This window comes from Lipotes vexillifer, unplaced genomic scaffold (genome assembly GCF_000442215.2).
Source record: "Lipotes vexillifer unplaced genomic scaffold, Lipotes_vexillifer_v1.1 scaffold629, whole genome shotgun sequence".
Classification (NCBI taxonomy): domain Eukaryota; kingdom Metazoa; phylum Chordata; class Mammalia; order Artiodactyla; family Lipotidae; genus Lipotes; species Lipotes vexillifer.
This window is the reverse complement of record NW_006774188.1, coordinates 599,498-625,375: the sequence shown is the minus strand read 5'-3', so window position 1 is coordinate 625,375 and position 25,878 is coordinate 599,498. Positions and strand designations below refer to the sequence as shown.

The 25,878-nt window shown below is 36.1% G+C and overlaps 1 protein-coding gene across 1 annotated transcript in view; it reads left to right on the top strand.

Moving 5' to 3' along the window:
• Positions 1-25,878, top strand: part of PALS1 (protein associated with LIN7 1, MAGUK p55 family member) — a 71,178-nt gene that overhangs the window by 39,506 nt on the left and 5,794 nt on the right. The window contains exons 7-13 of the mRNA XM_007449018.1: positions 1,881-1,958; positions 11,536-11,719; positions 14,592-14,663; positions 15,023-15,094; positions 17,417-17,584; positions 18,593-18,795; positions 20,469-20,579. Coding sequence (XP_007449080.1) covers positions 1,881-1,958; positions 11,536-11,719; positions 14,592-14,663; positions 15,023-15,094; positions 17,417-17,584; positions 18,593-18,795; positions 20,469-20,579 — 888 coding nt within the window. The remainder of the gene's footprint in view (positions 1-1,880; positions 1,959-11,535; positions 11,720-14,591; positions 14,664-15,022; positions 15,095-17,416; positions 17,585-18,592; positions 18,796-20,468; positions 20,580-25,878) is intronic.

Genomic DNA, 25,878 nt, shown 5'->3' with positions numbered 1-25,878 from the left:
CCTCTCACTGTTGTGGCCTCTCCCGTTGCGGAGCACAGGCTTCGGATGCGCAGGCTCAGCGGCCATGGCTCACGGGCCCAGCCGCTCCGCGGCATGTGGGATCTTCCCAGGCCGGGGCACGAACCCATGTCCCCTGCATCGGCAGGCGGACTCCCAACCACTGCGCCACCAGGGAAGCCCTCATTTTGGTTTTTTATTACCTACAATTGATCGTTGTTTCCTTAGCAATATTAGATAATAGCAGTGGTATAGATCTACATTGTTCAATATAATAACCGTTAGCTACATGTGCTAGTTATTTCTATTTAAATTAAGTAACATTTAAAATTCAGTTCCTCATTCTTACTAGCTGCATTTCGGATGCTCAAGAAGCATATGTTACTAATGGCTATCGTATGAAGGTGTAGATATAGGAATATGGCATTCTGCAATTCCAGTCCACTGATCAGAATTCCGTCATCATAGAAAGTTCTGTTAGACAGTGCTGGTATAATCAGGAGGCCATTTAGAGCCAACTTTTCTTTTTTTCTTTTGTGGTACGTGGGCCTCTCACTGTTGTGGCCTCTCCCGTTGCGGAGCGCAGGCTCCGGACGCACAGGCTCAGCGGCCATGGCTCACGAGCCCAGCCACTCCGCGGCATGTGGGATCTTCCCGGACCGGGGCACGAACCCGTGTCCCCTGCATCGGCAGGCGGACTCTCAACCACTGCGCCACCAGGGAAGCCCCTAGAGCCAACTTTTGAGGGCGACTTATGATCACTTCATATATACCCATCAATCAGATTTATATTCTTACCTACTTAATATCAGTTGTTACATTAGAATCTCTCCTATCTGCTGATGTCTACTGAAGAATCTAGAAAACATCCTCACATCCTTATTGTCACCCAGTCCCATTCATTGCTTTGATAGCACAAAGTGCCGGTGGTCATTGTTCTTAGCCCTTGTTTTACTGGCTGCTGTCTCTAGATTGATTACTGCTCCCTGCTATCTCAGGACCAGAAGTGTGATTACTGTCTAGGCTGGAGGTAGCTGAGCAAGGTGGGCAGTGGTGTACAGTTGTCCCTTGGTATCCATGGGGGATTGGTTCCAGGGCCCCCATGAATACCAAAATCCATGGATGCACAAGTCCCTTACATAAAATGGCATAGTTTTTGCATATAAGCTACGTACATCCTCCAGTATACTTTAAATAATCTCTAGATTATTTATAATACCTAATACAATGTAAATGCTAAGTAAATAGCTGTTTACAGGTGGCAAAATCAAGTTTTGCATTTTGGAACTTCCTGGAATTTTTTTCCATCTGCGGTTGGTTGAATTCACTGATGTGGAACCCATGAATACGGAGGGCCGACTGTACTGGAAAATAATAGAGAAACTAGCAGTAAGACTCTATACAGTTATAAAATAGAATGAATGACAGAGACAGAGCATCTGGGAAGTAAGAATATTTGTGTACTTGCATCGCTTTTCTAATCCTAGTAAAATTACTATTTCAAATTCTACTGTATTAAAATCGATGTATGTCAGAGTAGATGACCCTGAAGTGCTGCAGTGTCTTCCATTCCTTCACTGTGGAATCTTCCAAACTTAAACTTAATGGAAGACAAAAACCCAAGACTTACGGGCTAAGTGGCTTTTCCCAGTGGACGAGAGGACCAAAATTGCAGAATGTCATATTCCTGGGTAGCTCTGTAATGGAGTCCACGAAAGGCATGATTTGTGCTTCCTGATAAAATAGGATTCATCTTTTCCAATTTTTTTTTTAAGTCTCCTTGGAGTTCCAGAATAGTCCAGTTTAGGGACTATTGATCATAAGATCATGGAATGATTTTCATAAATACAGCTTTTTAAAATAATGTACTTTTTCTGTTACAGTCTGATATGCATGGTACTTTGACATTTGTTCTGATTCCCAGTCAACAGATCAAGCCTCCTCCTGCTAAGGAAACAGTAGTAAGTGATTTTTTTAATGTTCATTATTTATTTTCTGATGGCTACTGTTTACTTTTTTCTTAATTAACAAACTTTATTTTTTAAGAGTATTTTTAGGGGACTTCCCTGGTGGCACAGTGGTTAAGAATCTGCCTGCCAATGCAGGGGACACGGGTTCAATCCCTGGTCTGGGAAGATCCCACATGCCACGGAGCAACTAAGCCCATGCGCCACAACTACTGAGCCTGAACTCTAGAGCCCACGAGCCACAACTACTGAGCCTGCGCACCACAACTACTGAAGCTTACACACTCTAGGGCCTGCCTGCTGCAGCTGCTGAGCCCGTGTGCTGCAACTACTGAAGCCCACATGCCTAGAGCCCGTGCTCTGCAAGAAGAGAAGCCACTGCAATGAGAAACCCGCGCACTACGACGAAGAGTAGCCCTCACTCGCCACAACTAGAGAAAGGCTTCATGCAGCAACAAAGACCCAATGCAGCCGGAAAAAAAATTTAAAAAAAAAGAGTACTTTTAGGTTCACAACAAAATTGAGCAAAAAGTAGAGTTCACACATAATTCCCACTCTCACACATGCACAACCTCCCCTGCTATCAACATTCTACACCAGAGTGGTGTATCTATTACATTGATGAACTGATGGTTTCATTATTGCTCAAAGTTCATGGTTTACTTTAGGATTCAGTTTCGGTGTTGTACATCCTATGAGTTTTGACAAATGTATAATTACATATATCTACCATCATAACGTACAGAATAGTTTCACTGCCCTAAAAATCCTCTATGCTCTGCGTATTCATCACTTCTTCCCCCCAACCCATGGCAACCACACTGTCTTGACTGCGATGGTTTACCTTTTCCAGAATGTCATATAGTTGGAATATTACAATATGTAGTCTTTTCAAATTGGCTTTTTTCTCTAGTGGTAAGCATTTAAGTCCTCCATGTCTTTTCATAGCTTGATAGCTCCTTTCTTCTTAGCACTGAATAATATTCCATTGTCTGGATATACAACAGTTTACCCACACACCTACTGAAGGACATTTTGGTTGCCTCCAAGTTTTGGTAGCTATGAACAGACACCCCTGTGGAGGTTTTTGTGTGGATATAAGTTTTCAGCTCATTAATACCAAGGAATTGAAAACCTCAAACAAAAGCATGCACAGTGATGTTTATCATTTGAGCATCAGAAATGTCACTCTAAATATTTCTTGCACTCAAGTAAAAACAGGTAAATTCAGTAGATTTTATTTAAATAAATATGACATTAATATTTCAAAGTTAGTGAACTCTGAAAAGTAAAAAAATACTTCCTTTTCAGAATTTTTATGACTTATAATGTTCAGCTTTGTCTTTTTCTGTCAGTATAGGTGGGTTTATTTAACTTAAATATGCTTAGTGTAGTGGGAAAAAGTGCTTTTTACAAAGTATGCACAACTCTTAATTTAGAATGTATATTGCTCTTTATGTTAAATACTCTAACTATAGTAAAAAACAGACTTCATTACCACATGATCCAGCAATTCCACTCCTAGGTATAGATCCTAAGAGAACTGAAGACATACCTCTTTTCAAAAACTTGTACATGAATGTTCAAAACAGCATTTTTCATAGTAGCCAGAAGGTAGAAACAACTTGGATGTTTACCAGCTGATGAATGGAAAACAAAATATGATATATCCATAAGAATGGGATATTATTTGGCAGTTAAAAGGAATAAAGTACTGATATATGCTACAACGTGGATGAACCTTGAAAAAGTTATGCTAAGTGAAAGAAGCCATTCACAAAAGGCTGTGTATTGGGTTCATTTATATAAAATGTCCAGAATGGGTAAGTCCATAGAGACAGAAAGTAAATTAGTAGTTACTTAGGTGAAAGGGTGGGGATTTAGGAGGGAATAAGAGTGATTCCCAATCAGTAGGGCTTTGATAAAAATGTTCTAAATTTACTAAAAACCACCCAAGTATACACATGGGTGACTTGTATAGCATATGAATTATATCTCAATAAAGCTGTTAAAAAGTCGTAGAGTTAAGTTGCTGGATTAACATGGTAGCCTGATGTATTGCATCTGTTACTATTCTTAATTTTTGTACAAGCATAACAATTTGAAAGGGAACACAGTTTCATTTTTTTCTTAATATTTCATCACAGTTATGCTTTATATTTTGGCTATCATTCCATCTTTTCCCTTTATTGGAACATACTGAAGTCATTGTTGGATTTGCAACCTTCCTTCTGTTTAAAGTTCTTTGTAGGAAGAGAAATGAGGAAATAGTTTGTCTTTGAGTTTCAACAGCCTTATTCTCAGTGCACTATCCTTTCCCACATATCTCTCCCATGAACAAGCCCTGAACTTCAAAAGTAGTATGCAGTGTGAGGAGACACAACAGAAGAAGGTTGGAATATTTGCTTACTTATATGACTTTAACAAGAAAGGGGGAGAAAGGAAAAGAAAAGATGCTAGGCTTATCCCTTTTAGAATACAGCATTTGATGGGTAGAGGTGTTTTCAAAATAGAAATGGTGTGCAATATTTTTTTTCCCTTCATTTCCTCCTTTCATTGAGAAGAACTCTCAATTGCAGTATCTCTTGTAAAGTTTTTATCAAACTTAAACATGTTTGAAATGAACTACTATTATTAATGCTCGCATGGAAGATTTCCACAAGGAAAACAGTGATAGTATATCATAATTTTATTTGGCATATGCAGAATAATTTTATATGGGATTAGTGATTTTAAGAAATACCCATTTTAAAAATTGAAATATAGTTGATTTACAATGTTATGTTAGTTTCTGGTGTACAGCAAAGTGATTCAGATATCTGTTCTTTTTCATATTGTTTTTCATTATGGTTTATTACAGGATATTGATTATCGTTCCCTGTGCTATTCAGTAGGACCTTGTTGTTTAACTATTTTATATATAGTAGTTTGTATCTACTAATCCCAAACTCCTAATTTATCCCTCCCCCACCCCCTTTCTGTTTTGGTAGCTGTAAGTTTGTTTTTTACTTCTGTGGGTCTGTTTCTGTTTTGTAAATAAGTTCATTTGTATCATATTTTAGATTTCACATATAAGTGACACCATATGGCACTTGTCTTTCTCTTTCTGACTTCACTTAGTATGATAATCTCTAGGTCCATCCATGTTGCTGCAAATGGCATTATTTCATTCTTTTTTATGGCTGGGTAATATTCCATTGTATATATGTTCCACATCTTCTTTATCCGGTCATCTGTTGATGGACATTTAGGTTGCTTCCATGTCTTGGCTATTGTAAGTAGTGCTGCTATGAACACTGGGGTGCATGTATCTTTTTTCATATTAGAGTTTAATTAGAACCAACTTATTAAGCATAATTATGGTACAGGTCGGGATCTAGTAAGAGCAACAAAAGGGTATCATTCTGATGTATGTTTTGTGACGTTAGAAAGAAATATGCGTTTAAGATAACAAAATAGGTGTTACCTGAAACTCCATCATAATCACTTGCTGAATTATAACATTACAATTGGCAAGACTAAGCTGTGTCAGGAGAAGTGCTCCCTTATTTGGTAAGTTTCTTTTGTATCACACAGAAGCAGCCAGGGGCTGCTCCATTGGTTGCAGTGGACAAAAGTCTTGACACCTTTGTAGTTTAGCTTCCTAGGTTACTGGCACATTTGTCTGAGGAAACATATACATTGTTTAAACTGCAGTTACCTTCTCCCCTCATTGACTAAAAGAAAAGTTGGAGTTCCCAGAGAAGTGTGTACAACTTTAGATTATTTCACAATATAACTGAAATAATATTGAAGGGAGGAAATAGAATATTTGAGCCGAAGGCACTTTTCTCGTCTAGTCTAATGCCCAAATATAAACAGGAGTAAATTGAAATGTAGGGGATCACACTAGTTATTAGTGATGGAATATGCACTAGAAAATTCAGAGATTATTGATTGTCCAATAAGTGTTAGCTATTATTATGATTACTTACTTTGTGCCAGGCACAATACTAATTGTTTTACATGTGTTATCTCATTTAGTCCTTATAGTATCCCTTTTAAGTATAGCTATATTTATTACTCCCATTTAACAAGCATTGCAACTAGAATTAGAAAGGTCAAGTTAATTGCCCAAGCCCACTATTGGTGAGTGACTGAGCCAGGACTAGAACCCATGCCTATTCCAGAACTTTTGCTCTTAACTGCTGTGTAATATAACAGGTACTGTCCCACAAAGCTACTAAATGTTAAAAGGTTTCTGTATTACTGTTTATTATCAGTCCAAAGAAAATAATTACAATACCATGATAGAAAATTGTAACTATGGATGAATTAACCTGTTAGTAGCTATATGATATGATAGTGGGTCTGGATTATGAGTATGATAAAAGCATATTATGAGACTTTAGTATTTGAAATTGAGGTAGGATCTCTTCTGTCTGTAGGAGACTTGATAACTCTAATAATGCTGGGAGCATGACTGAAGTCTCTTGATTTTGGGGGTCTGGGCTGAGAGTATGGGAGAAAGATGTAGTTTTAGGGGAATTTAAAGACTTAGGAGGATACTAAAATCACAGTTCAGGGATACAAACCATAGAATTAGCCACTAGGCCAGTGGTATTAATAATTGAAATATTATGGGCCCCAAATAATTTTTTTCCTCACAGTGAATATCTACTTGATCCCTTTTGTGTACTAGGGCACTGTGCTAATAAGTGCTAGCTTTATAATAATGAACATGACATTAATTATAGTTTGCAGTAAGTGATAAGATGGAGATCAATAAAATATGAACACTGAGAATAAAAGGAGGTGGGATTGATTATATAAGGTTGGCAGGAAAGGCCTCCTGGAGGAGACAACATGAAGCTGAGACCTGTAGAATGAGATGAAGCCAGGCCTGTTAATTACCAGAAGGGCTTCCAGGTATAATTTCTAAAGAACTTTGTGTTTGGAAAGCCTGTAGGAATGGAGCAAAGTAGGGGAGTAGAAAGGTGAGGAGGGACTTCTAAGAGATGAGGCTTGAGAGGTAGATAGGGCCAGGTCAAGTCAGTCTTCTCGGCCATGGCAGGGAGTTTGCACTTCAAATACAGTAACGTGGTGTGATTTGTATTTAAAAACAAAACACATCTGGCTGCTGGGTGGAAATTGGATTCGTAGAGCCAATAATGGAAGCAAGGAGATTTAGGAAACTGTTGCTGAAGCCATTATAAAAGTATGATGTTGACTTTTAAATTTTGATGATAGCAGTGGCAGTGGAGAATATGAATCAGGCTATGTTCTGAAGTAGAAATGACAGGACCTTGTAATGAATGTGGAGAGTAAAGGATAGGGAAGAAGCAAGGATGCTCGAACAACTGGGTGGATAGTGGTGGTGCTTACTTACAGGAAATGTGGAGGAAAAACTGGTTTGGGGAGAAAAATCCAGAGGTTTATTTTATAGATTTGAGATACCTGAGAGGCATTCAGGTAGAGATATCGAATGCATAGAATAGAATATATCATTTTGGAATTCTAAGGAGAGATCTGGGCCATAGTTGTATTTATTGTGGGGAAATCAGGTCAGGGGGACAGTCTGTTTATATGTACTTTATGTGTTTGCAAAAAATTCTACAGATTTTAAAAAATGATAGGTTAAGGATTGTTCGTAGCCTGTGAAGATAACTGGGTTGAAAGGAAAGGTTGAGAACCACTACCGTCCAGTATACTTACTTTTCTCTTAGAGGTATAAAATGTATAATATGATTTTCATCTTAATTTTTTCTGATTTAGAAGAAGATCTGGAATTTTATAATGCAATAAAATTTTAATAACTATTTTATCAGAAGATGAAAAAATATTGAAAATTTCAGTGTACAGTATATTAGATGGACATCCCCTTTCAGGTTAGGGCAGTTGCTCTATTAAGTTTGCTGTTACCCTAAGGTTCATATTTTTGTCTGCCTACTACTACTAACCATTAACTGGATGCCCCACAGATATCCCAAATTTCTCCTGTTAAAAATGGAAGTGAACAAATAATAAAGATATTCCTTCTTGAATGGTCATCGGAGAGGAGGAATCTCAGGATGAGGAGAAGGAATTTGAAAACCGTTGCTTGACACTCAAAGGCTTTTCTTGGTGCTGACCTTAGTTTTATAATCTGCCTTATGGTAACGTTTAGGCCAAAGACAAAAGAAGACACACTTTCACTGTTTTCTCTTCTATAAGTAATTTTAAAAGTTAGAGATAAATCTAGTATAATAAGAAATACAGAAATAAAAATTACAAGGAAAAATTATTTTTGAGCATTGAATCCCTTAGGAAAGATGTAAATAAATTAATGAATTATTATTCCTTTACTGTGTTCCCATCATTAGGATTTCAAATGTGCTTAAAAAAGGGGGGCAAGGAGAAAAAAATGTTGGACTGGAAGATAATTGTGTCTAAACAGCCCTGTAATTTAAAATTTAAACAGATGATTTTGTTTGGATTAGAAATCAGACATTGTTTTGGTCAGATACATTGTAGTGATACTACAGCATTGTTAAATCCTGGAGCTTTCCTATAGGGGTCGGCATCTCTCCTTCATTTAAAAAGGACTCTGTTTTCTTTTGTATGGGAAAGGAAATAAATTAGCCGCTAACAGAGCTGAAGAGGAAAGATTGCTAGAGATAACTTCTAGAGCTGATAAGAATTGCAGTGGAATACAGGCATACTTCAGAGATATTGCAGGTTCGGTTCCAGACCACTGCAATAAAGTGAGTCACACTGTATCTGCAAAATGCAGTAAAGTGAAACACAATAAAACAAGGTATGCCTATATATAGATAGAAGTCACATAGTACATGTCAAGTCAATATGCAGACTTTTACTCAGTCATATGGTTAATTTCCCTGATATGAAATAAACTTTGCTCTCAATTTTACTCCTCTTCCCAGCCTGCACAAAGAGGGGCCTCATTCCAAACCAACTAAATCTGAATAGTCAAGAGGTAAGACCTAAGCAGAGTAAGGAGAAAAGCATCTCTGGGTGATTTTATTTGGCCTCTGGCAAAGGTCATAGACTTAGATACAGCGTCCTCACTGGTCTATTTAGTTTCCCTCAGGGTGGTAGTTCCCTGAGATTTTAGGGTACATCTTAAACAGCATGTATGTAACAATTTCCCAAGGAACATAATTAAAATACAGAGTCTGAAAGTTTGAGACGTGGCATAAGAAGTCAGTATTTTAATAAACATCCTAGCAGGTGTTCTGAGCAAAACAGTTTGAAAACAACATTCTGGGTATTGATTTCAGAAAGTGATTTGATAAAATCATCAATCAGGCTGACAAGTAGTCTGATTTCATGGATCTTTGAAAAGCCTGATAATAAAATGATCTCTCCACCACCATAAATGATGCCTATAATTTCATGTTCAGATTGCCAAGATTGTTTGACTAAAAAGCAACAATTTAAACGGATGTAGAAGCATTATTGATTAACAGGAATGGTACTCAAGCAGAGATTTTTTTTTTTTAATCATCCTGTAGATTAGAGACCTCATGCCAGGGTTACAGAATTGTATGTTATAGTCTTTTTACCCAGTCTCTCAACTGTTTTGACTCACTACCACCCTGTATAACTCTCTAAAATTCATTTTTGGTTTTAACTGACAAAGTTTTCAAAATTTTATTAAAAAGTCTGTTTTTCATATCAAGAATAAGGCTGTTTAGGGCACACTCCAGTTGTAATGCAGCAGAACACTGTTAAATTGAGTGAGTTATCTTAAACATATTTAATCCAAGAGTGTGTACTATGTGATTCCATTTATATGAAGTAAAATACAGGGAAATTAATCTATGCTAGAAATCAAGGTGATGTTTACCGTTGGAGGACAAAACTAATCTATGCTAGAAATGAGGATGATGTTTATCCTTGGAGGACATAGCATGGCTAGTGACTGAAAGGAACGTGAGGCGGGGCTTCTGAGGTGCTGATGATATTCTGGTTCTTGATTTGGGTGCTGGTTACACAGGTTTGGTTTGTTTATGAAAATTAATTGAGCTATACATTTAGGATTTTGTGTACTATTTGAACTTATGTAGTACATCAATGAAAAGCTACCCCCCCAAAAGCAGACTAGCATTTAAGTTCTATATTTTTAACTGAATCACTTGCTTTACTTCAGTGTTGTTTGTATATTGAGACTTAGATTTCCTCATTTCCTATTTATAGCAGTAAAATATTTTTCTGAAATTAAAAAATACAGTATTCTTTATCTAAAGATACCTTCAAACAAAATTTCTGAAAGAGGCTGTTGCTTTCATGAGGATTCTTGGTTATTATAATGGAGGGATATGTATTATATATATAACACTTTAAAAGTATTTTATCAAATTTCATATAGTCTCATTATTGATTGAGAATAGTCAATTTTTTAAGTGTTTCAGGAGCTGAAAAAAGATAGTGTTTTCTCATAAAATAGTTTTTGAAGCAGACCAGTATTATCTTTATGATTGGTGGCCTCAATCATGGTTAGGGTAAAAGGCTTAAGGAAAGTCAAACAACAATTGGATAGAAAAGGACTCAGAATTATAAAATTCTTAGGCTGTCAATCAAGTGCCTGGCTCACTGAGCCCAAACCTGAAATATAACCTATGTGGGGCAGAAAAACTCATTGAAAATAGGTGTAGGATTTTGTTAGATGAAAATGGGCTTCTTACAGATTTTGGAAAATGCCACATGCCATTTGACCAGCTTGGATAAAAAGTACAGATAGGGGAGTTAAAGAGAATATTAATTCCTTTATACCTCCTAAGAAGTAAGAATACTTTGTTTATCTTATAGAATATATTGAAGAAAATAGCATCGGAAATAACTTAGCTTTCAATAAGGTTCATGTGAATTCTTACCTTTAGTGCTAAGAGCATTAACAGGTTTTAGATATGCAAAAACACAGTTAACAAAAATCTTAACTTATACCACTAGTAATAAAGCCTATGTATAGAACACGATAGGAATGATTATACACTTGATTTAGATAATTTTAGCAGTTTAGGGTGTCATTATTTATGAACCCTAAACATATCCCTTTAGAAGAAACTCTGAAAGAGATTAAGGCACAATTGCACTGACAGTGTGGTCAAGAACAGTTTCCCTGGATGATGGCACCAGGGAAACTGACACTCACCTGCTTAGATGACAGATGTGGTGAGGTTTACAGTCTACCTTTCCTGGTAGTAGTGGTTTAGAAATTACATACCTTACTGCAGAGTCATTGTTTTCACAGGTCAGGAATGGAAGGGGAGGGAGTCTCTATTACCTTCCTTCTGCTTCTGTCAAACCTTTGAGGCCCCTTAGCACCTCAGCTTGTTAGCAGCTAACAGTGCAGTGTTTTGCATACTCTTGTACATGTTTGCAATCAACAGGACTGTCTTAACTGAAGAAAACAGATGAGTCTGGGAAAATTCTGCTCCCAAAATACAGTTACTAAACTAACCTCCCTTCTTTCAATTCATAATATCTTTGCACTAATGAAAAATGTAACATTTTAATTATATTTATGCTGAAGATTTTGTGTTGCCATTTCATTATTGTTGTTCTTACTTTTACCCTTTTTATCTTTTAGATCCATGTAAAGGCTCATTTTGACTATGACCCCTCAGATGACCCTTATGTTCCATGTCGAGAGTTAGGTCTGTCTTTTCAAAAAGGGGATATACTTCATGTAATCAGTCAAGAAGATCCAAATTGGTGGCAGGCCTACAGGGAAGGAGATGAAGATAATCAGCCTCTAGCTGGGCTTGTTCCAGGTAAGAGACAGTATAGTAGAAAGTACAAAGTTTAAAAAAACATGTAAAATACAAATCTTCAAAGAGAAAAACTCACTTTTTCATGCCTTTTAAAAAATGATGTAAATACTTTTTCACGTCATTGATTTTTATGTTGTATCTGTAACATAAGTATCTTGAATATAAATTAACCAATTTGTTAGGCTTTAGAATGGAATTACGATATAATCTTGTCAGCCAATCCCATGTTGTACTACATTCACTGTAGGTACATTGAGACTACCCTGTTTTCAAGGCAACAAAACTTGTATTGAACAACAAAAGCATCAAGGCAACAAAACTTATACTATAACAGGAGATTATCATCAACTGGAGCATCAAACTTGATATCTAAATAGGAATTTGTGAAGATGCATCACTTTATAAGGAATCAGGAGAGTAAGACTACTGAATTTATCTCTCCTAAGATATCTTAGGGTGGAAATAGGATGCCCCCAACTTTTCATTGAAGAAGACTCTCTAATTTAGACTATACTAAAATAAAACTTTAGCTCACATTGGACATTAAGATTATTAAGGTAGCATATTTCTTCTGAAAAATGAAGATGATGCTTAATGGAATGAAGTGTATAGATACAATTTTTTCTACAAATTGTTCCTGCAGTTCCCAGGATGTGGGTATGGTGGAATGAGGGAAACAGAACCAAGGAAAGTATAATAAGATATTAGTGAAGGCAAAGGAATAGTTACAGAATGATGAAATGGGAATAAAGTGATAATTCATCAGCTTATTCACTCAATACTGTTATATCAGCACTGTATAAGGCACTGAGATAAGCTTCTCTTCCATATTTGACTTTAAAGCATATCCGTTAATACTTTAATTATACATTAATGTAAAACAATGTGTTTTTTTTTCTTTTTTGTGTGCCCTACTTTATAATACATGGAATTGTCTATTACAGTACTTTGTACTGTATATTCTCAGTTTGTAAACTTCTAGGCCAGTGACTACATCTTACTTATTCTTTTAAATTTAGGCAGTATCTGCTAAATTAATAAATAGGTGGTTTTTAAAAATAGTTCTGCCAGAACTGGTGCTTCTGAATTAGACCTTCTAAGACTGTTTTTTTTAAAAAAAAAAAACTCTTCCAAGCCTTGACTTTTGCCTATAACATTTTTTAGGGATTATACCTCCTATTAAACCTTAAGATTTTAAGCATAACAGATCTGGCTATAGAATTTGGCTTACGATGCATGTGACTACAAGTAATATATTATGTGTATAATAAAGTCACAGCCACAAATCATCTGCTTTAAAACCCCAAAGCTGGAGATTCTGTGTATACTGACTCATATATCAAGGAAGGAGGAATTGGTTTCTTATATTAAGTTCAGAGGATGATACTATACACTTGATTCTTCACAGTAACAGTTACAGGAACATTCCTCTAGAATCCTGGGATACTGGGCAGCCATTATGGTTTGTAGTGCTTGTGCCAGATATCAATTTGATATCTTTCACCATGTCAGCTTTAGCCCATAAATACTTAGAACCAATATCTATTGACTGATTGATTACATTGAGTTTCTGAAAATATATAGATAAATCAAGGAAGTTTTAATGATACCATTTCTAAGTCTTTTTATAGGACAAATAAATGGACCCACGTTAGAGTTTGACCGTTTTCTGTCAGAAGGATTTCTAAGAGGTTATAATGTCCATCTCCCACTGATGTCTGCTTCTGTTTCAAAAGCAGTCTACATATGTGTGTACTATAAAAATGTGCCATAGCAGTACATTACTGTAATGTTTTTAAGCATTTTAATATGTAAATTATTTAAATTATTTTGTTCTTTTTTTCCTAAATCTGTTGAAGTCAAATACTTTAAAAAAAAATTTAATGCTCTTAAAAATTTCCCTATAGTCATAGCTACTTGTTTTATCTAGAAACACAATCTGTACAGCTTCTGGAGATAACTTGATTTCTTTTAATGCTTTTTATGTATATCAAACTCAATACTGTTTTTGCTTGTTCTCTTATAAAATGCACTAAGTTCAACAGATTAGCCCAACATCATAGATGGAATTTGCTTATTGATTTTTAAGAATCTCTGGCCTGAAATGGAAAGAATTAAATATAAAAATTAAATATAAAAGTAGAACTCTAATTCAGAATTTTCTAACTAAAGCCACTTTTATCCTTCAGAAAATAAGTACATTTGATTCTAAGGTAGATGTCTGAAAAGAACATGAAAATCAGAAACCTTGAAAGCCTCCTATATTAAAATCTTAATCCTGAGAGGAAAAATGTAATAGGTTTTTCATTTATTTGTATCATGGGTAGCTTAAGGTAGAAATGAAAAATCTTTAAAGGATATACATACATACAAAGAAAAAGAGGGATTGAAAATGATAAATGCAAGGGAATATGTTGAATGGTGTCTTGGAATCAAAAACTGGTGACTGTTTACATATTATTTTGGAAAGTTAACTCCTAGAATTAATTTGCTTGATTTGCAGTAATTCAAATGATCAGAACCATTGTAACATCCAGCACAGTGCTTTCCACATAGTAGGTGCTAAATGAAAACTTTGTAAAAATTGAACTATTAAATTTTCTAGCACTGGTTTGTTATTTATCTTTTTTAATAGATGATATATAGTCCAGTAATACATGTTCTAGGATTGATTGAGAGCAAGGTTGAGACTTAATACTTTAACTGTTTGGAGCTTATAATCATAGTTGACATACTCTGATGTGGTGGCAGGAGGATTTAGAAGGGAATATAAATGAAGAGTTACTTCTGGTGTTGTCCCTTGATGTAAAAAAAAAATTTTTCTATCCTTTTGACTTAACTATTTTACTCTTTTTCCTTTTCTGATTATTAGGGAAAAGCTTTCAGCAGCAAAGGGAAGCCATGAAGCAAACCATAGAAGAAGATAAGGAGCCAGAAAAATCAGGTTGGACACTTATATTTGACATTGAGGTTTCTTGGGTCTTCATGTGGAATCAGGTTTACATTTACATATCATAACTGTCAAGAAAGATGTATTTATGGCAAGAGTGATGTGAGAAGCAAAACTGATTACCTTAGGACTGTAAAGGAAGGAGAGGATTTAAGTATTAAAGATTATCTATCTGTGATGTGAGATTAATGGAAAATTATAACTACTTCTCTGAAAAATGTTCTTCTATGAACAATGTAACATGTGTCTATAAATTTAAATTTAAAACTATTTGAGTTCTTCTATTTGAAATATGTAGCTTTATTCAAGGAAACAAATACCACATTTATACTTATGTTTTTTATTCTCAACAGGAAAACTATGGTGTGCAAAGAAGAATAAAAAGAAGAGGAAAAAGGTTTTATATAATGCCAATAAAAATGATGGTAAGTTCCACTCTCAGATATAGTTGTATTTATATCTGAAAGAGGTCCATATCTAACACTTGAAAGAAATTAAATTGATATTTTCAGGGAATTTTATTTCTGGTCCTGGCCTCTTAATGTAACATGTGTGCTTAATAAAGCCATTTAGCAGAAATTATTTTCTTTTGGAATCCTATGGGGAATGCACAGTTTTAAATTCTGAGAAAAACTGGTATAAAAATTATAGTACAATTTAGCATGTACAGTGTTATATTGATAGTTTCCTCATAAATTTTTTCCTACTTAAACTCTTTATTTGCAAAATTAATACATGTTTCTAACAAATTCTAACAATATAGCTGTATTTTAAGTAAAGAATGAACATTTTGTCTACAGTAACTCATGTCACCAAGGCAGGCCATTGCATAGAGCCTGCTGACTGAGTCAGGCACACAGGAGCGTTTTTTGTTCTATTTTAATTTATTGTTAAGATTAAAAAATTTTTAAGTTGTAGCTTCTCTTAAAATCAAAAGCTCTAATAACACTGGTAAAATCAAAAGCTCTAATAACACTGGGCTCATATTCCCACATGACACTGGTCTTCTGGACCTGAATGATGGCTTTTGCCTTTATACTGAGCACCTACTTAGTTCAGCAGTCTCTGCCACATCCAATTTTTTATAAACCCAGCCTGATTTAGTGCTTTCGTTACCTTCTTGGTTGGTCCTTATGGGCTTTAGAATTTGCTACCCCTTCTTTAATTCACATTAGAAACAAGCCAAATAATAAAGCAAAGGAAGTCTTTAACTTCTTACACAATTTATAAGGCTTATTTTTATTCTCTCAATACCCTGAAAATTTCTTAAGTGGCATAAATTAAACTAGTGAAAATAAATGTTATAGATTATTGGAAAATTTGATACAAAACTAAACCTGAGATGCCATCTACTATAATAAATTTTTTTTCCCCAAATAAACATCCTTAATGCTAATTGATAGATTATGTAGCTAAGAAGATTTATTGGAATTTTAATCTTTTCCTCTGTACTTGGGCAAGTGATTAATATTTGTTTTTTTATCTTTTGAAATACACTAAAATTAACTGGTTCAGCTCTAATAGCTGTTATATTATAATATATCTACGTGTCTGAGTCAGAATGCTTCCACAGTCTGTACATGTTAGAAGAAGGAACTTAGATTTTTCAGAGGAAAAAGCGTTTTGAGAAGGGAAGGAATTACATTTCTGTTCATAGTGCTGTTATCCTAATTAACATTTTTATTAATAACTGCCATTTATAATAACTTCTGTTCCAGGGGCAGTAACCTTCATCCATTTAGTTCTCAAAATAAATTCCTTGAGATTACAGATGAATGAATTCAAGTTCAGATATGAAAGTGCCCTGCCTAAGTTCTTACAGCTAATACATGGTTGAGTTGGAGTTTAAACAACTAGAGTCTGAGTTCCTGCTCTGTGCTCTGTGCTAAGCACTGACAAGATTAAGATGGTCCCCTACCCCCATGGAACTTAGAGCTGACGGTCTGACTACACATCTGATGCTCTTACCCAGTTAGGTGAAGTGATATGTTTGAGAAGATCGCAGGTCACTAGTTGTCTGCCTTTGTTCTTACCACTTGACAGCTCTGATTTCATCTGGATTATGGGCTTTAGGAATGTTACCCCACCTGTTATAATTTATACCTCTTCTTGAATCATGATCTCAGGTTAGTATTAGTATTCCAGAATAAAGTAAACATAAGGGTAGAAAGTTGGATAGCATAAGTATGCTGTGTTTTCAAGTTATATGATCACAGAAAAGTATTCCAGCTTTCTCTGATAACACTAGTTGCAGCACTATTTGTAAATGTTTGTCTATGGCAGGTATTGTTTTCAGCATATACATTGTCTTCTCCTTAAACCAACCGTCTAATTAAAGTATTAGTATCCCCATTTTACAAAAATGACAGATATTATTCTCATTAGTTTATCCCTTGGTGCCTCACCCTCTGTCAAAGTATTGGCTGCAAACTAGCTATTTTATATGAATCAGTATAGTTATATTGTATTAAACATTCGAACACAGTATGAAACGAGAAGCAATAAACATTTCCAGAAGGATTAATACATTATTTGATTTATTTTCATAATCCTGGCAAGGACATAATGACATGGGAAAATACTCATGATATAATGCTACCTGGTTATTACTATCTTGATCCCAAAAGTTAAGCATTTTTAATGATAATAACTTGTGCTTTTTTTCAATTTTTTGAAAGATCTATGAGTATATATTTATTACATGGCAATAATTCTGTCTGAAGGGCTTAACTTTTTCTTTTTCAAAGATTATGACAATGAAGAGATCTTAACTTATGAGGAAATGTCACTTTATCATCAGCCAGCAAATAGGAAAAGACCTATCATTTTGATTGGTCCACAGAACTGTGGCCAGAATGAATTGCGTCAGAGGCTCATGAACAAAGAGAAAGACCGCTTTGCATCTGCAGTTCCTCGTAAGTTTGGATGCATTCCCATTTTCCGTGTAGGGAAGTTTTTCACCCATTTCATCAAAAGAGTGTTGTCCAAGAAAGAGGAACTTTGTTTTAACCAAATCTTTTGAGAATTTGCTATTAAAGATAGTCACTCTTGATAAATATACATTTTCTCTAAGAGTATGGTACTAATTACTTTCTAAATGAATTTCAATTTGGGCCTCTTACAATGCCCTGCTCAGTATGGAATCACCTCCTGGTTTTTTTAACTGATGCAGAAGGTAGAAATTTAGACCTAATTTAGACCTAATTTCTGAATACAGAAGTTCTGTTTAAAGATTGTATAGTACCTAATCTTATGGAAAAACTGAGTGATAGTATTTTATTTTACTTTTAATATTTATTTATTTATATTTATCTTTGGCTGCGTTGGGTCTTCGTTGCTGCGCGTGGGCTTTCTCTAGTTGCAGCAAGTAGGGGCTACTCTTTGTTGCAGTGCATGGGCTTCTCATTGCGGTGGCTTCTCTTGTTGCAGAGCAAGGGCTCTAGGCACGTGGGCTTCAGTAGTTGTGGCACGCAGGCTCAGTAGTTGTGGCTTGCGGGCTCTAGAGTGCAGGCTCAATAGGTTGTGGCGCATGGGTTTAGTTGCTCCATGGCATGTGGGATCTTCCCAGACCAGGGCTCAAATCCATGTCCCCTGCATTGGCAAGCAGATTCTTAACCACTGTGCCACCAGGGAAGTCCCCAGAATGATAGTATTTTAATGAAATGCAACATGAAGTAATTTGGAGTGTAAGCATAAAACATATTAAAGGTAACGGTTATTAAGATACTAAAAACACAGTTTTGTTCATTTCTCAATCTAGAAATAAAACCAGTCAATGTTAAACACATGGGGGTCTAACATTTCCTTAATTCATTATTTTTTAATTTGTATTACAAAATAAACATTTTTTCTGACTAGCAGAATTATCCCTCATCCTTACTCTGATCCACGTCCATTATTTTTACCTGATTTTGTTTGCCTAGATACAACTCGGAGTCGGCGAGACCATGAAGTAGCCGGTAGAGATTACCACTTTGTTTCACGGCAGGCATTTGAGGCAGATGTAGCAGCTGGAAAGTTCATTGAGCATGGTGAATTTGAGAAAAATTTGTATGGAACCAGCATAGATTCTGTACGGCAAGTGATCAACTCGGGCAAAATATGTCTTTTAAGTCTTCGTACACAGGTAAAACTATTTTGGTTTTTAGGGTGTTGAACTTGAGGACATTTTTCACAGGGTGATTTTTAGTGGAAACTGTATTTTGGTCCAAGAACCACAGGACCTAATTAAGTTCTCATACAGTTTTTTCATACTGATTCCCTACGAATTTAGGTTGCTAAATCTCTTTCAGTTTCCTCTGAGGGGAAAATACATATATATACATGTACATGTTTTCTGAAACTTAATATACAGTAACTGCAGTGCTGGTATAGTACTTTAGTATTTTAAAGGTTATAAAAGAATTTCCCTTTCCTGATTCTTATATGAGAAAAATTAGAATAATTAGAGGTCATTTTTATGGTTTTAAATGATGTAGTTCAAGTATTAGTAAGTATCATAATGAGTGCTGGGTTGTATCTAACGAAATGTCCACTGTTCTGTTATCTGTCATACAAAAGAAAACCTTCAAAAATTACTAACAGTTCCTTTTTAGATTTCCATTAAAAATAAACTAATTTTAGAAATTTGGGATTTTTAAGATTGTGTTTGTTGTGAATTTTTTTTCTTTTTCTACATTGTACAGCTTTAGCATAAAACTTTCCTTAATGTGGTGGAACCTACTGTGTACGTCAACTCACGAGACATAGGCAGTGGTCATTAAAGAGATGTATATGAAAGAGAATTGAGGGTCTTTCCTGGTGGTGCAGGGGTTAAGAATCTGCCTGCCAGTGCAGGGGACACAGGTTCAAGCCCTGATTTGGGAAGATGCCACATGCCGCGGAGCAACTAAGCCCGTGCACCACAACTACCGAGCCTGCACTCTAGAGCCTATGAACCACAACTGCTGAGCCCGTGTGCCACAACTACTGAAGCCCATGTGCCTAGAGCCCGTGCTCCACAAGAAAAGCCACCGCAATGAGAAGCCTGCGCGCCACAACGAAGAGTAGTGCCCCCCGCTCACCACAACTAGAGAAAGCCTGCGCACAGCAACAAAGACCCAACACAGCCAAAGATAAATAAATTTATTAAAAAAAAGAAGAGAATTGATTCCAAAATGGCTTTCCTGAAATAGTAATTAGGTTTTCTTTATTTTTTAGTGAACAAAAGAGCTTATTAGTCTCTGCTGTTTGAATTATAAATATCAGACTTAAGAGAAGGATTGATGTTTTTACTAAATTCCTTCAGAATTCTTTATATTATTTTGGCTAACAGATTTACCAGAGAACTTAGAGTAGTTAAGCATATTGTCTTAATTGCTGTTTTTAAGATAGAAAAGGACATGTCCCTATAATCCCCATTTTTGTAGAGTGCTTCAATTTAGGGACACACATTCATGCAAAGGCAAGGTGAAAACCACAGTCTCTTAATTCAGACAGTATGCTTTTTCTTCTTGGATGTGCTTTTCCAGAATTTTCTTTTGTATGTGTATGTGAAGTTTTTCTTTGATTCTTTTTGCATTTAGACCCTGGCACATGGTAAGGTGACTGCTCATTTGTAATTCCTTGAAAATGGATTTTTAATATGGTTATTTTAATCTGTGTGTGATCTAATTGGCAGGGTATTTTATCATCACATAGTTGTAATTCTTCATTAATTTTATTTCATTACATATAAAGAGTAAGCCAATATTCTATGTGTGTTATAGGTACACAATATATTCTTATATTGAATGGTTAAGATCTATCTTTTCTTTACAGTCATTGAAGACTCTCCGGAACTCAGACTTGAAACCATATATTATCTTCATTGCACCCCCTTCACAAGAAAGACTTCGGGCATTATTGGCCAAAGAGGGCAAGAATCCAAAGGTAAAGTTATTATACTGTCATACTATTCCATTGAAAGTAACATGAAACAGTCATGGCTTAATATGTCACAGTGCTTAAAAACTACATCAGCTTAGGCTTTGAAATGGATTATTCTTTCTGCCATACCACTTTCCCCAAAACTGCCACAGTTGCCTCTGGTTGGACTTCAGCAGCTCTCCAAAGCCAGGGGGCTTCTCTTGTTGTTCCGCATACATTCCCTATTATCACTCCAAATGTATGGTAGTAATACATACATTTTTATGTGTTCCTACCATATATACATACAGTAATACGTACATCTTTGGCATTTCTTAAAACTTCCTTACACTTCTTCACACAGATCTATGTTATTTCTAACAAGGATTAGGTAACACCCTCCCCCCACACCAAATATTCTCAGCAGATTCTTAGGGATTACCCACTTTTATCTGCAGATATTCCACATGTGCAAGGAGCCAAACTTGAGTCCTCTTGCTTTTCTCTTCTTTTTTCTCATTGAAATTTTATGTTCTGTTTGTCTTCTGCCTTTGATCTTTTTGTATGATCTGAAATGGAAAAATGTGTTTAGTTATTTTTTTTTGCCAGAATATAGTCAAATTTTATTTTATATGTTATAAGGTACAAACATATGATGCCAGAGATTATATTTTAAATTTGGCATTGAAAAAATATAATTTGGAAATATAAATAATTATTCAAAGTTCCATAATGTATTACTCCTCAGATTTGAAATTCAAAATCTGGCATTCCTTTCCTATGCCCCAAGATATCAATCAGCATGAGGTTGTGAATCTTGTGTTGCAACATGCAGCAGAGAATTCATCTTTGAATCCTTTAACTTTGAGCAACACTTAGTTTTCTTTAGTTTCATAGCAGAAAATAGCTGCTCACAAACATAAGTACTTCCAAACATGGACAGAATCTTTGCATAATGGTTTTTATATTTAGGGTAACCTCCCAAGATATCTGTAGAATTTTGGGATTCCAACATCATCATATTTGGCTTTCAGTATAGTGTTGACCTGCAGTTCAGTAACTTCTGTTTGTAGCTCTTTATTCACATTATTAATACTAATTGAGAAAGAGGAACTGAACAATATTAGTTCATTCTCATAAAGTTGGAAAAGTCAGAGAACCTTTTTTGGAATTGAGTCTTCAACTCTTTAATTTGGGGAATGTAGTTCAGGCTGTCATTTTCATTTTCAAAAACTAATTTCATCATAGGAAAGTGGGCCAGATTGTTCCTTCCCAAATGAGTCTCCCAAAGACACATTTTCACAGGAATGAGCCAACTGAATCATACATTTGTGTCACCACTTGTGAACGCCTTTGCAGAGAAATATCCAACATGTTTAGATATGTTATAATAATGTCAACCAAAAAGGTTAAGTCTCTGACCCAATCTTTGCTCGTAAGCTGAGGCACAGATTTTCCTCTAGAAGACATGAAAAAGTCAATTTCCTCCAACTGTTCAAAAAGCTGCCTTAGGACCACACCACAATTCAGCCACTTAAGTTCCATAGAGCAGAACATGTTTCCATATTGTGCGTCTAACTGATTAAACACAGCACCGATTTCTGTGGTCTGAGCCGTGGGAGTATATCCAGGTTATGGTATAAACTATGTCCATGACGTGATCCATTTTTAATCTTTTAGCACAAAGTGTCTCCTGGAGAATGAGACCATGCAGAGACTTAAGTTCCTTGTCTTGGCAAAGCCCTGACACTTTAGATTTCAGTTTTGTAACTAGTTCTTTAACACTAACCATCACAGAGTCACCATCTGTGCTAATACTTACCAGCTTTGACCAGTCCACGTTAAATTTTTTAAGACTTTTCTCATCACGTAAAACTATTTCCTGATGTTGTGCCTGTTACGGGAACCACGTCCAGAAGTTCTTCGGTCACATCAAAAGTTTCATTGACACCATGAATAAATACAGCTACGTGGGGGGCGTTATTTCCATCCACACCTTCCTGAGCTACAATGGAAAAAAGCCACAAATGATTCAGCTTTTTCTTGGAACTTGTCCTGCAAGTTCTCAGTCGTATTGTTAACATGCTGGGCAACAACATTACCAGTTAGTCTTATGTTGGCAAATGCATGTCTGTTTAGGGCACATGATTTCTGCTGCGCTCAACAGACAGTCTTTGATAAACTCACCATCTGCAAGAGGTTTTGCTGACCAGGCAATTTTCTCACTTAATACATAACTACATTCCATGGCAGCATCACTTATTTTATTCACGTTCAAAAGCAAATCATGTTGAAATTTCAGTCTTTTTTTCAGTTTGTTGAATTTTCTATCACACATCTTTTCTGTAAATCCATCGTGGTTCCTATGATGGTTGCTTTCATAATGGTGTTTTAGGTTACATTCTCTCAACACAGACAGACTTTGTTTGCATATTAAACATGTAGGAACATTCTTTACCTCCACAAAGAAATACGCTCTCTCACATTTTTCTTGAAATGCATGGCTTTCTTGTTCTTTCGTTTTCCCATTCTCCAAGTGCTCTTTTTTCCATCTCTTTCATCTTGGCCTTGGCTTTTTTCTCCGACAAGGTCCAGAACTACAGCAAGCCCACCAATCTCTGTTCCTTGCTTCTCTTCCAAGGCTCGCTGTGCATCGGCCTGTGACTTGAAGTCAATATAGGCGATCCTTTCACTCATCCTATCCTTGCTCACCAATCTGATTTGAAAAGCATCCTAAAACACTTCTATTAATTCATGCTGAGTGACTTTGTCAGGCAGGTTCTTTATCAAAAGTGTTTTGGCATTTCGACCTTTCTTTGTTTCCTTTCCCTTTGGTCTCTTCAATTTAATTTCATATCCAAGGACCTTTGTTTCACTGAGTTCCAGGGCTTTTTCCTGGTCATCAGCAGATTTTAAAATTCACTAACCAAATCTCCTTCTAATTTCTGTTTTTTGGTTTCAGTGGAAGCCTTCTGTTTGGTCATTTCCTTCTTCTGTTTGTCAGGTGCTTTCTTCGTAGTCTGTTTATCCTCCTCAGAGTTCTCATGTCTCTTCTCATGGTCCTTGAGCTTGGCACTCCTCCTGTCTTTTGGCACATTGGCCCCTGTGGCTCCCTTCCTGTGTGGTGATATTAATTTCTCAGCAAACGTGGGAGGCAGAAACTTTTTTTTTCGATTTTATTTCCGGGAGCAGTAGCAACCTTCCTACCATTCTTAGGGACGACAGCCTCATCTCTCACTGCGCCACCAGGGAAGCCCTCATCTTCCCCATCTTCTATCTCCTCTGGGGAAAGACTCATTTTCTTCAGTTCACCTTGATTTGTTTTCCTCTCCAGACTGAGAACTCATTGCTAACGGGACCAGCTTCCATCTCTACCCCCATCAGAATTAACAACATAAATAAGGAGTCTAAAGCCAGAAACTTTAACCATCACTTCCCAAATTAACCCGCACAGTGTTGTCCCTGACGAGTTCTCCTCCCTTTAAGGCTATCACTGGTGTAGGGCCCTGCCCACTCAGAGCCCTGCAGGCCACTACACGCAGCCAACCAGGACTGGGCGCCCAGGAGAAGCCTGCAGCATCCCGCAGGCGCCAACAGGCCAGGAAGGCCCTCTCAGCGGCCGCCCAGGACTCTAGGCCCCAGGCAGCTAATTATTTTAGATGCTGGTTGTGGTTGAGGTAGTCCATATTATGCCAAATAGTACTAAAACTTAAATGATAATATATTGATATATTAATCAGAAAGCATTGACATTTTATTTAAATGTATGAAATGAAAACCGTCAAGTGACATGCTATATCAGAGTAACAAATACTCTTCCTTGTTTTTTGCCGATTTCCTAAAAATTTCTATTTTACAAAGGAATCACTTAGATCTCATTTCATTTGCTATGCCTTTAAATCTCCTTAAAAGCCATAAAGACACATAATAATATTCCTCCCTAAAATCTCCTCAAAAGTCTTTGATTCTTGACTGTTCACCACACCCACCAGCCCTCTTTCTTCCTCCCCAAGGTATCTTTTTCTACTCTAGGTCTACTTACATTTGTTATTCAGTCTGTATGTGAAGGTGGTATTTTTCAGTGTCTTCGACATCAGGGACCTTCCCATCCTTTGTGTTGAACATAATTCTGGTTGCTTTGTTTAGGCTAAGTAGGCCAGCTGGTTAAAGTAGTGTTTCACTCCTTTTTCATTTTTGCAACACAAGTGCCAGTTCATGAATAAGTGGGGTCAGAGTATCTGCTGTCCTAAGCACTTGAGATGATACAAAAGAAATCTGAGACATAAAGTGGGGGAGGTGGTGGTGGTGGGATGAACTGGGAGATTGGGATTGACATATAGACACTAATATGTATAAAATAGATAGCTAATAATAACCTGCTGTATTAAAAAACTAAAATAAAATTCAAAAAAAAAGAAATATGAGACATGTTCGCTGGCTGTTCTTGAGGAGGATCACATATAATAAGGAAAACTAGATAGATAGCCCACGAAACTTGGTGCCCAGTTAACTACTTTGGTAGACCAGAAATACTGTAGTGGTTCTAGGAGAGGAATGCACATAAAGGACCAAAATGGACTCCATTTTACTTGTTCAACCTAATTTTCTATTTTCTGACACGCACACTTATTTTTTGTTGTTATTCTTCTCCAGCAAGAATTTGATAACCATGCCAAGGGCCACATGCCATTCCAAAACATGTTAAGCAACTTTCTTTTGGTTGGTGGTCTCTGCCAGGGCTCTCATGGAATTTTTTTACCTATTTTATTTTTGATATTTTAATATTTAATTGTAATATTTAATATTTTTACCTACTTTATTTTTAATTCAGATTGAGTGAGTTCTAGAAAGAATACCTATTAACAGTTGACCCTTGAACAATGTGGGCACCAAAACCTCCACACAGTTGAAAATCTGTAACTTATAGTTGGCCCTCCATATCTGCAGTTCCACCTCAGATTCAACCACCTGCAGACAGTGTAGTACTGTAGTATTAACTATTGAAAAAAATCTGTGTACAAGTGGACTGTGCATTTCAAACCTGTGTTGTTCAAGGGTCAACTATATACATGTTTTTAAAGCAGGAACTTAATCAGTGACCACAGTGTTTTAGCAGTATACAATGTGCTTGATTTTCTAATTAGAGTTTTCTAATTTTAAAAAATTAACTTTATTAAGATTACTTTACATGCATGCATTTTAATTGTATAATTTAGTGAGTTTTGGCAAAATGTATACCTGTGAAACCACCATGCCAATCAACATTTAGAACATTTGCATCACTCTAGAAAAGTTCTCTCATGCCCCTTTAAAGTTAATACCC